We start from the raw sequence: 12,734 nt of genomic DNA, 5'->3' as shown, positions 1-12,734 counted from the left end.
GCACTAGGCTGCACCCAGCATCAGCTACTTCCTTGAAAAGTACCTGCAGAAAACACAGGAATCAATGTGTTTGCTGGGGGGTGGGAGACCCCAAAGGCACACAAAAACCTACTTCAGGGGTGAATGGTGTCACCTGTGGGATGGCTGCACTGACTGTCCCTTCCCATGAGGTGACCTTGGGTTTGGAGCAGTCACTGACTCAATGTCTATTGGTAAAGATGACACACTGGTGTGTTTATTCTCAAACCTATGGGGAAAAAATCCCAGAACTGTTTGCCATATGGAATGCCCACATATTGAAAATTCAGAGGTGATGCCACTAATTTGTTTCAGAGTCACATATTCGTGATGATAGAATAAGGGAAGGGAAAATAGAATGAGAGAGAGAGAGAGACGAGAGGAGAGGTTAAAGCCATTTAAGCAATTTATTGTCACAAAGACTCAGCTGTTGTCAAGTCCAAGCATGGATGGGGGATCCAAGAATTTGTCAAACTTCTGCTTGCTAGGCGCAGCATGCTGCTTTCTCAAGAGCATGCCTCTAATGCACGTTGGCCAGAACATCCCTGAAGCAATGGGAGAAGGGCTTGGCGGCTCATTTCTAAAGCAAAAGAGGCCTGCACTTTTGATGGTACTGGAGCTTGAGGCAGAAGCCTGTGAGGGATGACAGCTGAGTTGGTAGCCAGCCCACCCCCAAGTCAGAGCTGTGCTACTGAATGCTTGGCCTGAACTCAGGGAAGCCAAGCGATCACAGAGCTCTGCTGATAGCCCCGTGAGTCCAGATGCCTGGACTCTGCCAACACAGAGGCTGTTACCTATTTTCTAATTACGACAAAGTGTCTGGTCTCTGCTCTCAGGAGGGAAGACTGTTTATAGCCAGCTCCGGGTTTGAAGCCTATTGTACTGTGTGTCTTCGGGCAAGTTTCCTAAGACTCTCTGGGTCTGTTTCCTCAACTGTGTACTGGTTATTCTCATGGACCTTGTTCACAGGATTGCCTTTTCCTTGAGGACTGAATGAGATAATGTCTGTAAAGTACTTGGCACAGTGCCTGGCATGCATTAAAAGCTCAGACAACAATGAAGTCAGAGAAAGTATTGGGGTTTTTAGTAAGTCATCAGACATGAAAGGCGTTTCCGAGGGTGATGCTGGTCACACATGCCTCAAGAATGCCATGCTGGCAAAGGACATCCGTGTGCTCTGGGTCAGGTTTCAGCAGATGGGACAGAACTGCCCTGATGGATTACTTTCATTACGGTGGCCTTCAGTGCTCAGGCCAAATTTTAAAGAGCAGCACATAATTTAGGTGCTACTGACTTTAGCACCAGGGCTGCTACTGACCTCAGGTGCAAGGTTGTTCTGTCATCTCCTAACAAATCCCAAGAGGATGAAGAGGGTGGAACTTGGAGGGTATGCAGATAAGATGGCCCATGAGACCACACACTCTGATCACGAAGGCACACAGTTCTATGTCATTGGAGCCAGAGATAGTACTGGCAGGCACCCACTGTGGACTCCCAAACACAACTTGTATCTGTATTCCAGCTCCTTCAATATAAATGTGTGGATTTGGGCATGGTCTCAGTCCCCTTGTGTATTAAAAAAAGGAAAATGCTTGACTTGCAAAGTTGTTGTAAGGATAAAATAATATAAAGTAATGTAATAGAAACACCTGCTACATGGGAAGCACTTCATAAATGAGGCAAATTATGATCACGTAAGTAGGCAAAGTACGGTCAGGACCAAGTTGAAATGCATTAGTGGTAACTGCTATTGTTCTGTGACAAAAACAATCCTGTGAGACCAAATTAGTTTCCTTCTCAGAAAGAATGGCAAGATACAGACAGCAGAAGGTTTGCTTTGACGCTTGGCAACTGGATGCAGTTCATCTTGGGAAACAGTGTATGGTTTGGATCAATCTCCGCTCATTATTGTCCTGGGGAGACTGGATTTTGCTGATACTGGGCGGGGGGCAGATGGGACAGTCTGCATGAACAGACCTCAGCCAGAGGAAGATGAATGATGAGCCCCCTGTGGACAGCATCCTTACATGTTATGAGCAGCTGGAAGATCAGCTGTACAGGCAGGGATCACAGCTAGCTCTAGGGGAGGTGTGGGCAGCCTCAGTGCATGTGCAAGTGTGGGCTCACCTCCCCTTCTAGTCCTCTCGGCAGCAGGCAGTAGTGTGCTGGGATCCATGGCCTGTCAGGCAGTCATGAAATCTGGAAGCACAAGGACCCAAGGGTATCCTGCAGGGGGAGTGGATGCGGGACAACTAGGCCAGAAGGAATCTTTTCAAAGAAAAGTGTGGATGGTGCCCCTCCCCTGGTGACTCCAGTTCTTTTTGAATCCAGTTTTCTGGAAGACAAATCCAAGAGAGACTGGAACAGAGCCCAGATGATAGGGAGAGATGATTTCCAAACAGAAGAGTCTGCATTCAGCACAGAACACATACAGAGAATAAGCAGGCATGGAAGTTGAAAAACACAGGAGTGGGAGTAGATGTACTGCAGCTAGGCAACTCATTGAGGACGGAACCCCCCTTGAATAGTCACTGGTGTCTCCCCCAGTTGCTTGGGAAAAGACTGAGGAATGCGGGTGGGCTGCCAGACCTTGCTTGGGAAGGTAATGCAATCAGATCTGGTCCTTTCTCCCCTACTAAGGCTGTGCATCCACAGGAGAAATGACCCAAGGATGTCCCCAAGTCTATTCCCATAGGAAATGAACACTGATGACTGCATTTGGTGCTTGTTGGTCTGATGCACACGTTCTCAACTGGGCCACATTTTGTTCCCTCAGAGGACATCTGGCAATGTCTAGAGACTCTTGGTTGTCACAACTGGGGGGCGGGGTGTGCTACTGATGCGAGGAAAGGCCAGCAGGTAGAGGGCAGGAATGCTGCTAAACACCCTGCAATGACAGCACCCCCAACAAGAAATCATTCAACCCTAAATGTCGGTCGTGCTGAGGTTGAGAAACCCTGGTCAGATGCAGTGCAGATGTTCCGGATGGAGCCACCTTGTTCCTCTCACCCAGCAACTCTGTAGGGTAGAAGGGGGGAAAGGCCACGGCTAGCCTGTTGTCCCTCACTGGTGGACACACACAGATGAGTGGGTGATGAGAAGGCAAAAAAAAATTGGGAGTGGGAATGAACCTAAAGGTAGCCCTGGGCTAACTTCTCAAGGTAGATGGAAGGATAAGGGCAGACTTTCTCATTTCAAGTCAACTCTTACTTATTTAAAAAGCGATTTCCTTAAGCACATAATTATATGTTTATTTCCCTGAGGAACTCTCGAAGCAGAGGAGACCTTCTTAAATTATGGGGATGGAGGCTGCACACAGGGCTTTAATGGGGTTAGAAAAATTTTCTGTCTCCTTCAAAGGAGCCTTGGGAGTGAGACAAGGACACATTCCTCTCCTGCAGTGCAGGGGATGTAGGGACGGGGAGTAAAATAGGGCCAGAGAGGCTGAGAGGATGAGGACTGATTGTATGGCCCCAGCAGGTCAGGGCAGAGTGAACACTGGGAGGCAGCTTCTAGCCTCTTACCTCTCTTCCCATCATGGTAAGCCTCAGAACAAAGGGGAGGGGTACAGGTAGTGAGCCATTCACTCTCTTCCTGTCCACTCCCTTCACATGACCACACACACACACACACAGGTTCCTTTGGAGGATGCTGTGGTTTGCATCAAGAAACACAATGGGGCCATGCTGGTCGGAGTGGGTAGGGTGGAAAAGCTTTTGGGGAGAGAAGGCCAAGGGTTTCATTCGGTGCATCCTCTCTTTGCACTATTTTTCATTCCTCTGTTGCAGCCTGAATGCCTGGAACTGTAGGTTTCTTCTCCTTGGGAGATGTCCTCACCTGGGTAAACTCGGTGGGGTCCAAAGGATGAAGTGAAGGAACTGACCTCTCAGATGTGATGCACAGAAGGCAACGGGGGGAGGGCATCTTAGTCTGACTAGGGAGACTTTGGCTGATTTACCTTTTGTGTAAGGGTGAGCTGGATGGGGTTGAGTTGGGAGGTGGTGGTGGAAAGAAGTAGGAGTAGGTAGTTTGGTCCTGGGTCTGACCTAGACCTCAGAAATGGGGTCTGCAGGGGGATACCTCCTCCCTCCTCTGTCTCCATTCTACCTGCAAAGCAGGTCTACTGCGGAGTCCATTCTATGTGATTGAGCTCTTTCTACGTCCACCTTCTTGGGAGGTTGTGAGCTTTTGAGAACAGAAACCACATCTCATCCCACTGGGGAGCCTCTGTATGTAACAGAGCCTGGTCCACACAGGCACTTACTATGTATTTCACGATGAATTCTACCTTATCCAGCCCAGCCCACTCTGGCACAAGAGGACGGGAATTCACCCAGACACTGTAGCAAATTGAGTCCATTTGGCTGGTGTATGCCACTCCTCCCATCTGTTAGATGTCAAAAGTATATACTGATGGCACAATGGGACTCAGCAAGATAGAAGTGGAGATGATATCTGAGGAACATGGCTAAGATTCATAGTCGTGGAGGTCTTCATTTAATCATTAACGATCTGCATCCTTAGGCCTGATATTGTGGGGGTGGCTCAGTAGGCTGGAGATGCCACATGAGCCTAGCAGCACTGAGGCTGGCAGGAGGGGCCCATCCCCAGGGAGACGGAGTTGGTGGTCACCTGTGAGCTTGACGTCCAGGCCTTCTCTGTACTGAGAGGGACAAGGGTGACATTTGTGGGGCAGGTGGGCCTAGACTGAGGGGTCGTGCCAACAGGGGTGCATTAGAGAAAGCTGGGGGGGGGGGGGACTCAGGTGCCATAGGTTTGCATGTTTTTCAATGCCCATTGCTCCAGAAGCCATATCAAGATACACAGAATTTCAGCATTTTCAAGAGGCAGAACACATGTGTCGTAGCTGTGATCTATCCTTCCACTCTCCTGGGGGCTCTCTGAGCCTTGGCCACCTCAGCCAAAGAGTGGAACCGGCCTTTGCCTTTCCTGTATCTCTGGCCTTGTGTGAGATGCAGAGAAAACAAGGTGTGGGAGTACCCTGTGAAGTGCTATGCATTGTGAGCTGGTTCTTGAAGGTTATTTGCTTCAAGAAAACAGTTCAGGGATCCCTTCAACTCCCACCTCAACAGGGTCCCAGCCATCCCGTCAACCAGGACCTGCCTGCAGGGGTGGCTATTTGAGTCTCTTGAACCGGCCAGGAGCCGCAAAGTTAAATCCTTTAGTCCACTTCCTTTCATCTCCGGCCCCCTCTACCCCACAGGGCGGGACAGAAGGAGTCCGGAGAAGGGTGCCGAGGCTGTTACTTAGTTCGCTGGTAGAACTGGAAGACGGCCTTCTCTTGTTCATAGGTCTCGATGGAGCCAGGTCGCAGGCGTCGGATTTCAGCAATGGCATCGCCTGCAGCCAAGCCCTGCTCCTTCACCAGGTAGCAGGCCAGCATGGTGCCAGTGCGGCCATAGCCCAGGGCGCAGTGCACTCCCACCGCCTGTGAAGAAGAAGTTGAGGGTGTGGAGCCCAACATCCTCCCCACCATTCTTGTGCTGCTCACTGGGACCAGTACCCTCCCCACAGTGGCTTCCCCAGGGTCAGCCCCAGGGCTCTTTCCATGCCTCCAGAGGGCAAGTGACATCAGTCAGGGAGGGTGTCCCTGCACCCCAGTGGCTAGGAAGCCTCTGAAGTGGCTGGTTCCAGAGCCAGGCTCCTGGCCTCCATCCCCACAGCCTTCTACCTGTGTTATCCAATACAGGGGCCTCTATGCATGGCTCCTGTGTACTTAAAATGTGGCCAGTTCAAATGCCATGTGGGGTAAAACACCTGAGTCTGGAGAGGCAGTACAATAAAAGGAATGCAGCTGCCTACTATTTTAGAAGTGGGCATTACTCCCTACTCGCATCTCATATTGGAGTGCCTGGTTCTGCTCCTGGATACCGCACTTCTGATCTAGCTTCTTGCTAATGTGAACCCCTGGGTTCATGTAGTTGGGTATCTGCCACCCACGCGGGGAACCTGGACTAAGTGTGGGCTCCTAACTTTAGTCTGGCCCAGACCTAGCTGTTGCAAGCATTTAGGAAGCAAACCAGTGGGTGGAAGATCTCTCTTCATCTCTTTATACCTTTCTTATAAAATGAAAAACAAATTTTTAATTTTACATTGACTGCATGTTGAAATGATAATATTTCTGACTTCCCAGGTTAATATTATCCAAATTAACTTCACCTGCTTGTTTCTATTCTTTAAAACATGTGATCGCTAGAAAATTTAATATTACATATGCAGGTGCTTTGACAGGCTTGTGGAAAATGAAATGAAATTTACTGTGGTGCAAAAAATTTTGAAACCTATGCAAAAGGTTGTCAGAAAAGTTCATGAAAAATACGTATCATGAAAATACTTTTCATGGAGTTCAGATTTTTTTGGAACCAAAAGGAGCTTACCTTTCAATTCTGCTCTCTGAACTTTTTGAAGTGACCTGGTATGAGATCATAGCTACGGAAACCGGAAAACAGGCTCGCTCTGACTTCACCTTGCACTTCTCCCGAGTCTGTCCAGCCTCTGCCCCTCTCGCCATCGCTCCTCGGTAGCGTCTCCATCCTCTTCCCGGTAAGGGCCTCCCCGCAGCCAGCTCCGCCCTCGTCCCCAGTCCGTCCGAGTCCCGCCCTCCCCGCGCCGACCCCATCCGCTGACCTCGCCCCGCGCGTTGGCCTCGTCCACGATCTGCACGAAGCGGTCGATCTGGTTGGGGGCGGGCGGGCAGAAGTCCGGGATGCGCAGCCGGTGCACGGTGAGGCCCGGGCAGCTGTCGCTGTGCGGGGGCCCGCGCTCCGTCAGGGACACCAGGTGCCGCACGCCCAGCTCAAGCAGGAACTGGTAGTGGGCGGGGAGCCGCGGCAGCGCCAGCCCCGCCAGCCGGCCCGGCAGCACCCAGGAGAAGTTGGGGGGCTGCACTCCCATGGCTGGGTGCGGACGCAGGTCTGGGGGTCACCCGGGGCGAGGCTGGCACTGCTAGAGCCGCCCTCCCGTCACCTCTATCCGGGCGGGCAGTAACCGGCCACCTACGCAGCTTCGGCGCTGACCTGGCCACGTGGGCTGCGGGACCCCGCCCCCGGGTCCGCTCCGCCGCTGGGGATTGGCCGAGCCGCCCGGGGGCGTGGCTAGAGCGCGGTCCTCCAGGCTTTGAGCAATGCAAAGTGGCAGCGCGATCCCCCCGTCCCCCACCGCCTCCAGGCCCGCCCAGGACACTCGTTGGTTGGTTGCATCATCAGTAATGGGCGGGATTACTGCAGCGGTGCGCAACCCAAACAGCCAAGCAGGAAAACCTGGAACGAATGAATTGTTTTCTGTGGCTGAGACAACACGGGGTCGGGCTCTGCTGCACCCTGGCGGTGTGTTGGTGTTACTGCAACTCTGGGTAGCCGCCTCTGCCTCCCTAAGGCCTTGGCCATACTTTGTCCAGGGGGATGGGCAATCTCTCCTGTGACTGACAAGGCGTTATCAGTATGGCTTTTTGAATTCTCCCAGTATGAGGGAATCAGCACCGCACGGACACCATCCTTATTTTCCCATTGCTGGAACTACTAAGAATTCTGGGCTACCCTCTTGCACTCTGAGATCTTACCAAGACAATAACTGCAGTTGTAGTACTACTATTAATAACCAACCAATTCATGTATACTGAGCATCTACTACTTGCCAGCTACTCTTCTAAGTATGTTACATGTATTAATTCATGTAGTCACCACGATAATGAGGTAGGTGATCTAATTAACTCCATTTTGTACATGAGAAAATTCAGGCACTGAAGAGGCTCAGGAACTTTTTTTTTTTTTTTAAGGAAAGGGTTTATTGGGGGAAACCCAAAGGCTGGAGGGAAGGGGCGAAGAAGGACAAAGAGCATAAGAGAGCGAGATCAAGAGAGAGAAAGAGAGGGAGAGAGATTAAGAGACAGAGAGAGATCAAGAGAGGGCCCTGTGTTCAGGAACGGGTCCTGTTAAACCTTTGCATGGGGGTCGGGTAGGGAAATAGGAGCAGTGAATCTCTTTAGGATGGGGGTGGAGCTGACACCAGTGGTTGGGCCATGTGGTCACTGGCTTTCAGCAATGACGAGGGGTGGGGTGGGGTGGGGGGCCAGAGCCTAGTATGGTGTTCAGGGTATAGATTGCGCCATAGATGACTGTGGCGTTTTACTAACATTCCCCCCCCCTTTTTTTTTTTTTTTTTTTTTTTTTTTTATAAAGCAAGAGTTGTATGGGATTACATTGGCCCCAAAAGTCCAGGAGGGGTAGAGGGTTGATGATCTGTCTTTAGAACTACTTCCTGCTGGCATGGGATGACGAGGTGCTCTCTGCTGGCATGATGTGATATCTCAAGCCACTGTCTCCTGGGTGAGGCTCGGGAACTCGACCAACAGATGAATCTTTAACAGCACAGAATTGTTAATTAAACAAAATTAGTTTTTCATCATGTAACCATCCTCACACCCCAAATATGAACTGGTACAGATACCTGTGGGCTTTCTTAATTTTTTCTCTAGTGTACATTTCTTCCTATTTCAGGGTTTCCAGGCTGGCTGGATCACCCTCCACTGGGCAGGCTGGAGTTGATCAGCGTTGCTCTTGTCAGGTGGGGACCTAGATCTGAACACAGCTTCTTTAGCTGAGCTCTGAAAGGTGCAAATCTTTGGGCTTCTAGGGATGCAGAGTGACTGTAACTATGAAAACTCTTATTGACTTTGCTACAGTGTCAGGCCCTGTGCTAAGTGCTTTTGGAAGGGAGGTGCTCTATGTCCATTTTGTACGTGAGTAATCTGAGTCTGAGAGACGCTGGTTAACACGCCAGGCACAGGTCCTTCCTTCCCTCTTCCCCTTCTGCCTCAGACAAACACACTTGACCGTTTAAACCTCTGGCCCCAGCAAAATGAAAAAGGATTTCTCCTCCCTTAGAGTTCAAAGTGTGCTCTGCCCCTGTGGAAAATGCACTTACCATTTGCACACAACGGCTCTCTCCCCGGCTCCAGGAGCTGCCCCATCTCCCCTTTGCTCCCATTCCACAGCATCACAGCCCTGATTAAGTTCTTCCTGTTTGCACTCCCGGTCCCATAGAACTCCCTATCAGTCTCTCTAGCCCACCTCAATTCATTCCCCCCCTCCCCAGCTGTAGGCTTTCTGCTGCCCGTCACCCCACCTCCACTTCTCTCATTGTAATTGTGCCCCAGGCTTTCTGTTGCCCTGCTCCTGGAGACAAGACTCCTGCTCTTGCTCCCTGCAAGTTAGTCATTCATCCCTCTGCCTTACTCTTCTTTCTTCCCACCCTTCCTTCCTTGCCTCCTTGATGTCCTGTCCAAAGCCTGTCTTCTGCAGAGAGATTTCCCTCTCTCCCGGAGCCCCTGTTAGCGACTTCCCTCCATATGGGCTCTGCAGGGCTGGAAATGCTTCCAACCACACACCAGGGCTTCCCTATGGAAAGGCCAGGCTTCCTTTTTAGGAATTCCTTCCCCTCCTCTGCTGCTCCCCTCCCGTAGACCCAGGATGGAGAGGGCCAGGGTGATTGTTTCATCTGTGTCCCTCATCAAGAGAGTGACATTTAATTTTCTGTGATGGGACCAGGGAGTCTCAAGCTATAAGAACAAAACATCTCTGGCGGTGGCCTGGCCAGAACCCCTGCTACTAAGAACCCCAGTATCCTGTCCCTCTGTTTCCCTACACAGGATACTGCCTTTCTTCCCTCTTTCCTCTGTACAGGGTTATTTGACCCTCAGGAAGGTTTAGACTCTGTGTCTCCGTCTCCTATCTCACGTTGTATCAGGATGCCTTCCCAGTATGGCGGTTCTTACAATGGATTGGGATTACTGTTTGCAAAGGAACCAAGACTACTACTTCCAGGTTTGAACTCTACACAGCTAATATGGAGACTGACACAGAACTGCTCAAAAATTTTCAATGATCAAATAAATGGCAAATTAAGTTAGTGGGAGGCAATGACAAGGCTGTGTGCCTACATTGCTGAGGAGGGGCAAATGTGATTAGGACAAGGTGACAATGTGCATTTGTGGTTCTCTTTATTTGCATGGGTTGAGTGTTGTGTGGCACCTTTTTGAGATGTGCTGGTCATATGTCTATGCTTTTAAGGAAAGAATGACTGTGTCAGTATGATCCCAGCCAAGTCTAATTACCATTTTTGTAAAAAAGGGATAAATAAGACTTGTTCTTTATAGAGCATTGTTCCTGCGGTGTGCATGTCTATGACAGTGTGTGTATGAGTGTGTTGGGGGACGTATTCCTGGAAAAAAATCTGTTGACACTGATGATAGGATGAGTAATAAGCTTAAGTAATGTCTCTGACTTCAAGGAATTTGCAACATACTTGGGGGGATTTAGACTTAGATATAATTATTCTCAGAACATATAATAAAGTACTAAATTGCTCATCAAGGCAATCATCATCATCTGACAATCAGGTAATATATATTAAGGAGATAATTGTTCAGGAAAAATAACAAGCACAAAAGAAGTCAGTGGGTGGGGGGAGAGGGAAGATAAGCTTGGTCTGGAACCACAAGGAGAGGCATATGGAAGGTGAGGTCTCCCATTCTTGTTTTGTTCTCTGTCCTTTGATTGATAGGCAGAGTTAGACAGTGAGAGAGAGAGACAGAGAGAAAGGTCTTCCTTCCGTTGGTTCACCCCCCAAAATGGCCACTTTGGCTGGCGCGCTGCGCCAATCCAAAGTTGGGAGCCAGGTGCTTCCTCCTGGTCTCCCATGCGGGTGCAGGGCCCAAGCACTTGGGCCATCCTCCACTGCCTTCCCGGGCCACAGCAGAGAGCTGAACTGGAAGAGGGGCAACCAGGACAGAACCAGTGCCCTAACCGGGACTGGAACCCGGAGTGTTGGCACTGTAGGTGGAGTATTAGCCAAGTGAGCTGCAGCGCTGGCCAACAGAAAGTTTTAAGGCATCCTGTCCTCCACCCACCTTACCCCAGTTATTTTACACACACACACACACACACATTTCTTGACCTAGTTCTTGCTCATGTTGAAGGCTTAGTTCCCTGATAGGCTTGATGCAGTTACAGGTGAAATTCGATTTAAAGAACTCTTTCCTCCAGGAAGGTCCTATGTCGCATGAAGGCAAAGGATTGCTTGGGTTTGGGTTTCTATGGGCCTTGGACTACAGTCAGAATTCTCAGTGTCCTAAATGCTGTGATTTTCCTGTGTCTAAGGCACATTTCCCAGCTGGAACCCACTGATCTATAAACTGAATCTATGAAGAAGGAGTGGTGTGGTAGCCCTCCTCTGAGATGGCCCCCATGGGCCATTCCCTGCTTTGTGAAGTCCTTTCTTACACTGATAGGGCCAGTTTCGGGGTATCAATAAGATATCTGTGGGGCTGGCCACCTGTGAGAACCTCCTCATCTATATAGCTTGCAGCAATCGGTCGACCACAAGGCCTACGAAAACAACCAGGTGAAACAGTTGAAACAGAATGAACTCTGCATAAACAACTAGGAGGAACCAGGTGAAACAGATGAAGTTGAAACAGAATGGACTCTGCATAAACAACTAGGAAGAACCAGGTGAAACAGATGAACTTTCGACCTGAGGCTATACGCGCCCTTTCATCTGATTGGACGATATCAGCATAAAGGGACATTGGGATCTGGGCGCCGCCACGGCCCCTCCTCTTCTTTTCTCCTCTCCCCACTTTCCTTCTCTCCCCACAAATATAAAGTTCCTTGAGAACCGATGAACAGTGACCGTGTCGTGACTGCGTTGGACCCTGACAATATCATGGAAATTATGGTGTGTCACTTTCTTGGTGGGTCATAAAAAGCATGTGTGTGTGTGTGTGTGTGTTGCTCTGTCTTGGGAAGAAGAGTTGCCATGGGAAGCATTTTGGAGGAAGCTGACCTCCATGTGAGGATGAGAAAAGTTCATGGAGTGAGGACCTGAAGCTCCTACCAGCAGTCACATAAGTGAGTAAGCTATTTTGAGAGTGGGTCATCCAACCCATCAAGACAATATTTGCTCATTATCATGACTATGATTTCATGGATTCCCTCAATTACCTGGCTAAGCCTCTCCTTCTATAGAAACTGAGATAACAAATATTTACTGTTTTAAGCCATCACATCTGTTATGTGGCAGTGAGTAACTAATGCTGATGAAAATATTCAGTTTGAAGAAAGGAAGAGAAGCCATTTCCAATAAACTCAAGAAGTGATATAAGATCAAAGTCAATTTAAACAGAAAGAGACATAAGCAATTGTGACATACGTCTGTGTGTGCTATGATAAGTCACACTTTCTATATTTGGAGAACTATACTGTCTAAGGGAACAAGGGTAGTTGGGGGGTGGATGGTGTTGGGATGGAATATGTATGGTTAGAGATTAAAAACTGGTTATGCTGCAGGAAGCAAGAAATTAGAACAGGACATCTACCAAAAACAGGATCTCTACCAATTGCCCTACAAATAAATAGTGATGCTGCCCTGGTGTCTATTGTGTGTGCGTTGGCTTTGGGGTTCTGAAATGGTCTGGGTGTGGCCAGATCACCTCGGACATTTAATATAGGTCTTTCCACAAGATGGCACTGATAGCTTTTCCTTGTTCCTCCTTTTTGCTTTGTCTTGTTGAAAAATTGGTGATTTGTGTACTGTTGTAAAACATAGTATAACTGAAATCTCACAATTTACTAGTTGATTTCTTGTTCCTTTGACAATTCTATTGCCCAAAATTTGTGGTTTTCCCTTAGACCGTC

The 12,734-nt window shown here is 49.2% G+C and overlaps 1 protein-coding gene across 1 annotated transcript; it reads right to left on the bottom strand.

Annotated features, from left to right (window-relative positions):
- Positions 1-294: 294 nt before the first annotated feature.
- On the bottom strand, positions 295-7,041 carry DUSP23 (dual specificity phosphatase 23). The gene is made up of 2 exons (XM_062192551.1): positions 6,667-7,041; positions 295-5,467 (listed from the first exon to the last, which is right to left on the bottom strand). Exons 1-2 carry the CDS (start codon positions 6,931-6,933, stop codon positions 5,282-5,284), a joined length of 453 nt encoding a protein of 150 aa, XP_062048535.1. The 5' UTR covers positions 6,934-7,041; the 3' UTR covers positions 295-5,281.
- Positions 7,042-12,734: the final 5,693 nt, after the last annotated feature.

This window comes from Lepus europaeus, chromosome 5 (genome assembly GCF_033115175.1).
Source record: "Lepus europaeus isolate LE1 chromosome 5, mLepTim1.pri, whole genome shotgun sequence".
Lineage (NCBI taxonomy): Eukaryota > Metazoa > Chordata > Mammalia > Lagomorpha > Leporidae > Lepus > Lepus europaeus.
The sequence above is the reverse complement of the archived record's forward strand: the minus strand, read 5'-3'. Positions and strand labels throughout refer to the sequence as shown.

Coding starts and splice junctions, on each gene's coding strand:
- DUSP23 (XM_062192551.1), bottom strand. CDS start 6,933: ATGGGAGTGCAGCCCCCCAACTTCTCCTGGGTGCTGCCGGGCCGGCTG. Junction 5,468..6,666: donor AGGCCAACGCGCGGGGCGAG/GTCAGCGGATGG, acceptor TCTTCTTCACAG/GCGGTGGGAGTGCACTGCGC.